General features: G+C 57.4%; 1 protein-coding gene across 4 annotated transcripts in view; it reads left to right on the top strand.

The window, feature by feature from the left end:
• Positions 1-859: 859 nt before the first annotated feature.
• The window catches only part of ALDH3A2 (aldehyde dehydrogenase 3 family member A2), a 13,306-nt gene continuing 3,904 nt past the window's right edge, over positions 860-10,261 (top strand). The window contains exons 1-8 of one of the 4 annotated variants that reach the window (XM_025214837.1): positions 860-1,404; positions 2,566-2,738; positions 3,149-3,380; positions 3,490-3,575; positions 5,469-5,677; positions 7,198-7,315; positions 7,770-7,911; positions 9,034-9,200. In XM_025214837.1, the coding sequence (XP_025070622.1) occupies positions 1,155-1,404; positions 2,566-2,738; positions 3,149-3,380; positions 3,490-3,575; positions 5,469-5,677; positions 7,198-7,315; positions 7,770-7,911; positions 9,034-9,200 (1,377 nt within the window). In that variant the 5' untranslated portion in view covers positions 860-1,154. The other 3 variants (XM_025214838.1, XM_006033096.2, XM_025214839.1) reach the window with 3 other exon arrangements.

Here is a 10,261-nt window from a genome sequence, read left to right as displayed (position 1 = left end):
TGCAGGCTTATCTTAAACCAGTTTGGGCCCTTTTGGAAGACGTTTATGTGCACTGAACTCCTGTTGTGTTACAGATTTGAACTGGTTTCTGGTCACTTTTATATCGGTTTATGGGGGACTTCTGTGCCTAGCCTCGGAGGATAAATGCCCCTTGTTTTCGAGGCTAACCTGCTTCCTGAGCCAAGTGAGAAGCATCCCTTAAGATACCAACAGGTATTTTGCTGGACTCCTTCCAGTTCAGTGTGTGTGGAGCTGCCCTAGGCCTGCCCAGTGCCTTTTTGAGGGCTTTGTAATAAGGAAGTGAATCCTTCCAGAGGGGAGCTGCATGGGGGTGCGATCTTGGGAGTGGGCTTGGGAACACAGCGAGACTGTCTGTACCCCAGCCCCCCTCCTGCCTCTTGCTTGGCTTACAGCCCCCTGCTTCTATCCTGGGACTGGTCCGTGAGCCCAGGACAGGAGGAAAGTGCTGCCTCTGGGGAATCTGCCTGCTCCACTGCCCTGGGCGGTCAGGCAGGTCCCCTTCTCTCTGCTTCTGGATCTCCTCTCTGGTGTCAGTTTAACCCCCTGCCAGACCCCTTCCCTAGTCCCTAGAAAGCTGGACAGTGGCTCACAGCCCTTGTTGCAGCCCTGGTTGCAGCTCCCCTCCTCCCTGTGCTGCAGGAAGGAGCTCCTTTCTCTCCTCTGCTTTTATCCCTGTAACAGTTGGTACTGACCATGCAGGAGCTCATGGCTGAGCGTGCGCGGGGGAGGCAGGGAGCAGCCCAGAAAGGTTTGCTTTCTGAGCTTGGCCCCCAGCAGGGACTTTGACAGGGGGGAGAGATGCTGCTGCCTGGCTAATTGGTCCAAGGAGAGGAGACACCAGGGGTGGGGAGTATCTCACTCATTTTAATGTGATAAAACCCATCACCTGCTGCAATAATTGCAGCCCTAGGGACTAGCAGCCTCCATCTTCCTTTGCGTTTCTTAGAGACCGGGTAAAAATCAAATGTTCTCCAAGGGACGCGGGTGAGTTGCGCGCTGATGGCGAGTGCCCCAGGTCTCCTGCCAGCCGGGGCAGGGGAGACGGCTCTTGGGAGGGGCAGGGGGCCCCCCCCCCCCCCCCCCTGCCAGTATCATCGCTGTTCCTTCTCTCTGCCGTGCCCGGGTGCTGGAGCATGGGGGGCTCTTGGCACTGGGCCGTGGGCTGTTGGGTGCAGGCCTGCTCCTTAGGGAAGGCAGGTGACTTAACGCTCTCGTGCTTTCCCTCCCGCAGAAGCACCGGCTGCAGCAGGGCAGGTGACCTGGCCCCCCAGGCTCCAGGCAGAAAGGCAGGTCAGGTCTCGCCAACCTTTCCACCACCGAACTCCCCCTGGAAAACCTGCTCCGCAGCCCCGGACCCATCCCGACAGCCCCGTCGGCTCCTTGGTGCGTGTCGGTCGGGGCGCGGGGGGTCCATCGCAGCCCATGGGGTGTGCCGGGACGTGCGAAACGCTCCCCTTTCCCGAGCCCAGTTGCAGCGCTCGCAACCGGGTCGCCCTGGCCTGGAGGAGGGGGAGCTGGTCCAGGCCCCTCTGCACCGCAGTGAGCCTGGGCCACAGCACGGTGTCTGGTTCCCTGTGGGTCGGGGGGAGGCCAAGACACGCGGGGTTGGGGGACCACAGCCGCATGCTCCGGCCTGGGGCCTCGGTTCGTATGCGCTGCAGGGTCCAGGCCGGGCCGAGGAGCGCAGCGCGCCTGCGCCCGACCCGGGCCCTGCAGGACGCTGCTGCCGGCGCCTCCCACTGCGCGGCCGGGGGGGGTCCGCGCTCCACTTGGACTCGCCCGAGGGGGTGGGGCGGGAAGAAGCGTGCGTCACGTGGCCCGGAAGGCGGAAGTGCCGCGGCGTGCGGCGGAAATACGGTAACGCGCAGCGCTGACGTTCACACGGGGCTCGCGGCCGGAGCCGATTCGGATTAACCCCCTCCCCGCTATCCCCCTGCTTCAGGGCGGCTAGGCCTTCTGCAAACTTTTTTTTTTTTTTGGTTTGCTTTTTGGGGGAGCGTTGTTTGGCAAATAAACGTAGATCAGTATAGAAGTACAGCTCTAGAAATGCTGGCAGCCTAGCGCCGCGGCTCCACCCCCGCACAGGGGCAGCCCCAGTCCGCCCCCCTCCCCTTCCCGCCCCCGCGCTCGCTGCCAGGAGCTGGCGACACCTCCCTGCCTTCAAAACCCGCTCCGCGTCTCCGCCTGTCCGCCGCCAGGGAGCCGACCCTCCCTCTCCTCGCCTGCCGTGCGAGGCCCTCGCGTGAGAACCTCCGCTTTGCTCCGCTGGGTCTTTGGCCCCCGGTTGTCCCGCGCTGGTCGCTGTCTGGGCTCGAGCACCGTTTGCTCCGGACCCGTCTCCGCGCGGTTTCTTTCCGCTCTTGAAAGCCGCCGACGTGACCGAAACGCGCGCCGGAGCCTGCGCTCGGCTGTCCCTCCTGAAGGGTGGGAGCGGGCGGTCGCCGGTCGAGCTTTTAAAGGCTCCTGAAACGCGGGGGAAGCGTGTACGGGTCTCCGACCCGCGCTGGGCAGAGCGGTGTTTTGAGGTTGCTTTTCTCCCTGCAGCGTCCGGCGCCATGGCCGAGGTGAAGCAGACCATGGAGCGAGCGAGAGCTGCTTTCGGCTCCGGCCGGTCGCGGGCGGTGGAGTTCAGGATCCAGCAGCTGAAGGCCCTGGAGCGCATGATCAAGGAGCGGGAGAGGGAAATCCTGTCGGCCATCAATGCAGACATCAAAAAGGTCCTTGCTCTTTGCGAACCGCGTGCGACGCGCCCTCTCCGGGCGGCGGGGTTGTGTCGTTCCCTGGCAAACGGCACCGAGAGGCCTCGGGGTTTTTTAAGACGGGAGGCTTTGGCCTCCAGATATTTGTCTCGACCGGGGCTTTGCTCACGAGGCGCTTTAACATCCTGCTAGCGAGGCGTCGTGGCACAGGGAGCTGAGCATCGCGTGTGCCGGTGGCTCGGTTCTCCCCATCCTTCAGCTTCTGCTCGGCTGTCTTTTCTTTGGGGGCGGCTGACTAGCAGCCAGGGTCCTGCTGCGCGTTGTCCTCGGGCAGTTTCCCCTCCTGCGGCGTTTGGTCTCGTGCCGTTTCTCCCGGGCGGCGAGCTGCGCCTTTGCCTCGGCGCTCACCTCGAGCTGCCTCGTTTCAGAACGAGTACAACGCCTACAATCACGAGATCCTGGGGCTCCTGGGGGAGCTTGCCCTGATCACCGACAAACTGCCGTCGTGGGCTGCGCCCCAGCCTGTGGCGAAGACCATGCTGACGCTGACGGATGAGGCCTACATCCACCATGAGCCGCTGGGCGTGGTGCTGGTTATCGGGGCCTGGAACTACCCCTTCGTGTTGGTGATGCAGCCGCTGATAGGGGCTATTGCGGCAGGTACGAGGCAGCCCTGCCCCTGTGCTCTGTGGGCTTCTTCCCGCGGCCGTCCCCTCTCCTCTGAGGATGCTCAAGCAGGTAAGATCCTTACCCTGATTTTGTGTCCTAGGAAATGCCGTGGTGATCAAGCCATCGGAGTTAAGCGAGCACACAGGAAACCTCTTGGCCAAGCTGATCCCGCAGTATCTTGACCCGGTGAGTTGATCCTTCTGGGTCCCTGCAGTTGCCGTGCCAGATGCTGCAAGGCAAGCAAAAAAAGAGGCAGCCTTTGCCCTACAGATTTGCTGTGAGGCAACTGGGAGCTAAAGCAAACAGGCGCAATGGGGGCGGTACCGGGAATAAGATTGTTCTGTGTGATAATCAGAGGTGAGCTGTGTGGAGGGATTAGGGCAGTGAAAAGAGGCTGGTTGCGTTCAAGGCAGTCATGCATGAGGGCGAGCGTTCCTCGGCCTCGTTGCACTGTCGAATCGGACAGGAGTCCCCTTCCCACACCGTTCCCTGCCGGCCTGCTGCGTAGCCGTCCAGTTAGGACCTACGCCTCTGATGGAAGCAACGGGAGCTCGGCAGGGCAGGTGCTGACTTCCCACAGTCAGCCAGAAGCATCGGCTTGCTTTCCCAAAGCATGCACGCAGTATTGCAGAGGAGTACGGCAATTAGTGCCCGACAGCTGCTTGTGTGCTCGGCTTCGTGTGCTCTGAGCAAACAGTTCTGTTGCCGCTGCCCTGCAGCATCAGGGTAGCTTTAATTTCTAAAATCAGTAGCTTCGGGGATCAGAGCGTTGGAGTCAACATCAAGCACTTTTTGCTTGCGGCCCTAGTTACCGGCATGGAGAGCACTGGCTGCCCAGGCACACTTCTGGTGGTTTTCCAAGCTCTCACTGGAAGAATAAAGCAGTGCGGCCTGTGTGTTCTGCCAAGCCTTATTCATTAGGGGACATGCTCTGCTGAGGTTTCAGTTCAAGGCAGCTGTCGATGCTCTTGGCAGTCCTGACACCACTTGCAGTGGTGGAGGACAGCGCTGCTCCAGGCTCATCCCCACCTGGTACTTAATCGGCGGGGGAGGGCACGTTGTACGGGTTTCCACGCTCCTCTGACACAGGTGCCTTGCAGGGCTGGCAGGTGAGTGGTGAAGGCGGGGAGCTGTCCCTGGCTGTGTGTTCAGTCTGGTTTTGTCTGACCCAGTCGACAGACGGCTGTGGTTTGCCCATGTGCCACCCCCGGACACTTACTTCCCTTCCATGCAGTTACAGGCTTCTCCTTTGGTGGGAGCGTAGGAACAGCCCTAGATCCGGGCTCCAGTCAGCTCCGCCCTCTTACCTGCAGTTGGGTTTGTCAGCAGAAGGTGCTAGAAACCTCCCATGGGCAGAGTCGGGGCATGACATCCCCATGTAGGGTGTCACCAGGCTAGACCCTGCAGCACAAGGGGTTTACGCCTATAACGTCAGGAGGGCTCTTGCTGGTGCCAGCTAGCAACTGAGTGATTCCTCTCGAAGGGCGAAGATGGGCTGACCTTCCCTCACCCGGCCTGCTGGCAGCGTACGGGTTCATCTAGCTGGGACAGGAAGGAGCAAACCCTTTCGCTCCAAGCGCAGCATTTCAGCTTACAGAGATCATAGGTGCAGGAGCGTGATGGAGGCAGCAGCTTAAATCCTGCAGATGGCACGTGTCTGTGCCTGATGCCGGTGATTTCTGTGTTCAAGACGCTGCATATGCCAATTCAGGCCCAACTGCAGGCTCTGGCTGTATAGGCCCCTCTCCTCCTTGCCAGGAGGTTTGAATGCAATAGCCTCATCAGTGTCCGAGCTGGAAGGATTAACTGCTAACAGGCAAACTGCCTGCTTGCAAAAAACAAAAAAACCCATTCGGTGTGGCTCAGATTCTGCCAGCTGCAGATGCTTCCTTTTCTGGGGCCAGTGCATTTTCCTGAGAGTCCAGGAAAGCAGGCTGCCAGCTGCATAGCCACCTCCCTGCGCTGAGCTGCCAAGGGAAAGGGTTCCCGCAGGACGTTCCTGCACACGTGTGCCATGCAGCAGTGGCAAACCAAAATGAGCCCATTGACACTCGCAGCTGTTCCTTTCTGCTTTGCAAGGAGCTGTACCAGGTGGTCAATGGCGGCATTCCCGAGACAACCGAGCTGCTGAAGCAGAGGTTCGATTACATCTTCTACACCGGGAATCCCGTAGTGGGCAAAATCGTCATGGAAGCTGCCGCCAAGCACCTCACCCCTGTTACGCTTGAACTGGGGGGGAAGAGTCCTTGCTACATAGACAAGGACTGTGACATTGATGTTGCCTGCAGGTGAGACTCATACGGGTTGTCCTCCAAGGGTTCGGGTCCTGGAGAGGGAAGAAATCTGTGGGGAAGGTGTGCGGGGTGAAGGCGTATCGGAAGCTCGTGGTCCTCACTGTACCTCTTGCATACTGTTTGCTCTCTCTGCCTTTTGGCAGAGCAGTAAGATTCCTGGAGACATAGACCCCAAACCCATGTCAGCCTGACGTGCAGCTTTACCTGAGGTGAAGACTTGCCTTTCCTTTCAGCGGGTTTGGCTGACTGTTTCCTTCTTAAACAGCTGTTAGAGGTTTGGTCTGAAGCTTCCTGAGGTGCATGCCAGGAGCCCTGCTCAGCTGGGGATATAAGCTGAGACTTCTCTTACTTGGCACTAAGGTTATTAAAAATGCAAACTGCTCCATAAGCAGGGCTGCGTGCAGGTTCAAGGCCGCAGCACTGGAGTCTTGTCACCTTATCAGCCCATGCAGCTTTCCCAGCTGTACTGCCAAACACAGGCCAAAGTCCACAGCTCCCTGGCGGCAGCCTGAGCACAGCCAGCTTGCCCACACAAAGCCAGGCAGCCCATTCCTCAAACCCTGAACAGCACCAAGCCAAATATTCACAAGGCAGGGGCACTCCTCGACTCAGCCGTTAAGCTCTTATTCCCATAATCGACTTTCTCAGGAGTCCAGGCTGGCTTGTTTGGCTCTGGCAGAAAGGAAGCAAATTGTATTTGGTGCTCCCTGCTGGCCTGACCAAAAGCCCAGGCTCTAGCACGGGGGCCCCAAGTTGTGCTAACAGCAAAAATTGCCGAGTTCTGTAATGTCCCAGGGAACGAGTGGCTTGGGTCATGTGTCAGGAGTTACGTCCGCTGAAGGTGTCAGTCCTGGTCAGAGCCCAGCTTTGAGTTTTCCTGAATTGGTAGATGGATCCTTCCTAGCCCAAACAGGGCAAGATCCTCTGCCAGCTCCCAGTTACGTGGCTGATACCGGTGCTGCTGACAATACTGAAACCGGAGCTTAAACACTTACTAACAGGCCTGAAAGACAGCAGCTTTGCAAGGCTGTAGCTGTGGCTGGCTGTCCCATTCGGTCTCGGCCCTGGCTGCCAGTCACTGTATCTTCTTTGAGATGGCTGCTGCTCAGCTGGTGGCTTTGGCCCAGGTGTTTTCCCTTCAAAGCAGAAGGCTGCAGAGTTCATCTGCCCAGGGGCTGATGTAGCAGAGAGCTGGGCAGAAGTGACCCGTTGCTCCCTGACATCTGCAGACTTTGGAACCCTGTCACTCTGAGCTGGGAGATCCCCATCTCCTCACGGGTCCTGGGGAGACCAGCGTGGCCTTCGTATGGCTTGCAAACCTGTAGGCACAGAGCGTTTCTGGGGCTCGGGTTCTTACAGGAAACGCCAGCCCTTTGCTCCCTGCCGAGGCAGTGTGAGAGGAGGTTTGTTCGGGGGTGCTGGGGGGCTGCTAGCAAGCACCTCTCCCACTCCCAACCAAGTTGGCTGTTGCTGTGGGTAAATACCCCAGTAAATGGAGAAATCCTTCTCCTCAGGCGCATAACGTGGGGGAAGTACATGAACTGTGGGCAAACCTGCATTGCCCCGGATTACGTCCTCTGCGACCAGGCCATCCAGAGCAGAGTGGTGGAGAACATCAAGAAGACCCTGAAGGTGAGCATTCAAGTTGCTTGTGCATTGGAAACCTGCGCACTGTCCTCTGTTCCAGCAGCTGTCCCTGGGGCCTCCGTGATTACAAACTTGTATTTCAGGCTTGAGAAGTTTTCCTAAGAGGGTTTGTAACCTATTCCACCACTCCCGAGCCCTTGGCAGTGCTGAGCATTATCTGCTCCACAAGAGTGGTGCCACTCGTTCATGCTGGTGCCAGCCCTGTTTACCCAAGACGGTTGGGTTTCAGCTCTCTGTTGCTGCAGCAGTTTCCATAGACAGTAGCTCCCGCAGAGCACAGGAGTGGACTTGTGGGAGACACCACGGGTGTTTTGGAGCAAGAAATGGTCCAGCCTGAGCAGTGGGGGGATTCTCCGCCTTTGTGGCAGCTCGTCGGCTGCCTGCGGTGATTGCCCAAGTGACGAAATCTTTCCAGCTTTGATCCTCTCTCGCCCCACAGGAATTCTACGGGGAAGACGTGAAAAATTCCCCAGATTATGAAAGGATCATCAACAAGCGCCACTTTAAAAGGGTGATGAGTCTGCTGGAAGGGCAGAAGATAGCACATGGAGGGGAAGCTGACGAGGCCACCTGCTTTATAGGTATTCTGTCTAGAAGGAGGGGCCGGTGGAAAGCTGCTAGCTGTGTGCCACAGCTGTCCTCCCTGCTTTGGCATTTGCTGGCTTGCTCTTCCAGCTCTTGGGCTTTGCAGGGAATCCAGTGGGTGCTTATGGGTAGGCAGACGGTTCATCTGCAGGAAAAACCTCCTGCAGCCAAACGGCCTCTCGGTGCCAGAAGTTCCTGAAAAGACTGGGACTCTTCAGTGAGGAAAGAAGGAGGATGTGATCGAGGGCTGTAAGGTGACGTAGGGGGTGGACAGAGTGAACAGAGAAGTGTTGTTCACCAAGCCTCGCGATACAAGAACTAGGGGGCACCTGCTGAGATTTGCAGGAGAGAGGTTCAGAACAACAAGGAGCACTTTTCTACACTGCACACAGCTCGCCTCCAGAACTTGTTTTCGCAGGAGGGTTTAGAGGCGGAGACCACGACCAAATTCAGAAGAGACTAGACAGGTCCATGGAGGATGCACCCATTGTGAGCTGTTAAATAGAACGGGGGTGTATCCTCTGAGACCCCCAAATCCAGGGTTGTTGATGTCAGAGGGGGTATGACGATGGGTTATGCTACACATGCCCTGTTCACATGATCTCCCTCTACTGCTTGCCGCTGTCAGGGACCGGACCCTGGGCTGGATGGGCCATTGGTCTGACCTAGTACGGCACTGCTTATGTCATTGTAACTCTCAGAGGAGAGGACTTTGTGGAGGCCTTTTAAATCTTTATTTTCCTCAAGGGTAAAGTATCGGGGAGCTGCTAAATAACAGCGTAAGTCCCCCATCTATTCTGGCCCATCCTTTGGACTCTTCAGGCTTCCGCATGGTTGAACCTAGCGGTACCAGTTTGAAAGGGACCTTGGGGCAGGAAACTTCTGCCTTGGCTGCGTGGATGGTAGACACACACCAGTGCAGATCTTCCGCCTTTCCTAAAAGGGACCAGAGCAGGAGTCAGAGAGCAGACCTGGACCTGGCTTTGCCAGGTGATCTTAGCTCGGTTACTTGACATGCCCCACATGACACACACCCTGCGGGGGGTGAGATGGTCTGCAGCAGAGCACTGGCTTCTCCGTGCCATGGTCCCCCTGATTTGCTGTCCTGTACATTGCAGCTCCAACAATACTCACCAGCGTGAACCCGGAATCCAAGATCATGCAGGAGGAGATTTTTGGGCCTGTCCTTCCCATCGTGACTGTGAAGAATGTGGATGAGGCCATTCAGTTCATAAATCAGCGGGAGAAACCGCTCGCCCTGTATGTATTTTCCAATGACAAAAAGGTAGGTTTGTTCCCCACTTGGGTGGTAACCTCTCTTGCTTGGTTTTAAGTGTGGTGCCTCATTCCCTTCTCCCCTTGTCCCCCCTGGCGTCAACGTGTGTTTGACTTTCACTGGTGCTACCTGCCGGCTCTTGCACTATGAGATATGAGATATTTTGAAAGCTTTTGCAAACTCCCACGCACTTCTTGAGGGCAGTAGGATTTAAGTGACATCCTCTGGCTCTCAGCCCATCCCCCACCCACACGTGTAAGTGCAGCAGGGAGGGGATGGTGATTAGACATGTGGCTCAGGCCTGTTTACACGCGGATCGAAAGTGTGTTATGCAAGAACCTGCTGCTTGGCAAAGGAACAGAGACCAAAGTGCCAGTTGAGCAATGCCTGGTTGATAACAAGCAGGTTGCATTTACCTGTAACGTGACTGGGCGAATCGTGCTTCAGGGTGGTTGAAGGTCCCAGGCAGTACAGTGCTCTCCTGCTCCGTAGGCACGCTGCTGCGAGGTGGGGCACCACCAAACCAAAGCACGGGGCCAGTGTCTTGGGAGCTGACTCCAGCAGGGCTCAGCTGCTGGGTGCCATGCCAGTAACTTTAGAGAGTGGGCACGTCTGCAGTGGAGATAATTGGGTCTAGAGTCTTTCTAGTCCTCCAACAGGGAAGACCTGGGTGTGAGCTTAGCTACTGTGTGTGCAAAGGGTTACAGCACTCAGAGGAGGCTGGTTATCAGGCAGCTGAACACATAGGCCTTTCCAGCACAGATGTTCTCAGCATTACGCTTGGCCCTGGGTAGCCTACCTGCTGCCAGCCCATGGAGTGCAGCAGGGGCCTCCACCCTAGCACCATCAAACCTGCATTTCATAGCAGATGGGTTGTGAGAGCATCTCCCGAGTTAGCCAGTCCCCAGGTTCACTCCCGGAAATGGCCTGTGCCCTGTTGGCTGGGCCTAGGCTAGAAAGGAGCAGTCGTATGCCAGAGCTGTGGGATGGTCCCTCCACTTCATGGCCTCCCAAGTCTCATTGCACTTGGCTTTGGAGCGTTGCCCCATGAAAGCAAAGTTTAAGAGCAG

This window comes from Alligator sinensis, unplaced genomic scaffold (genome assembly GCF_000455745.1).
Source record: "Alligator sinensis unplaced genomic scaffold, ASM45574v1 scaffold1801_1, whole genome shotgun sequence".
Classification (NCBI taxonomy): domain Eukaryota; kingdom Metazoa; phylum Chordata; order Crocodylia; family Alligatoridae; genus Alligator; species Alligator sinensis.
Note: the sequence above shows the minus strand (reverse complement) of the source record. Positions and strands in the feature narration are given on the sequence as shown.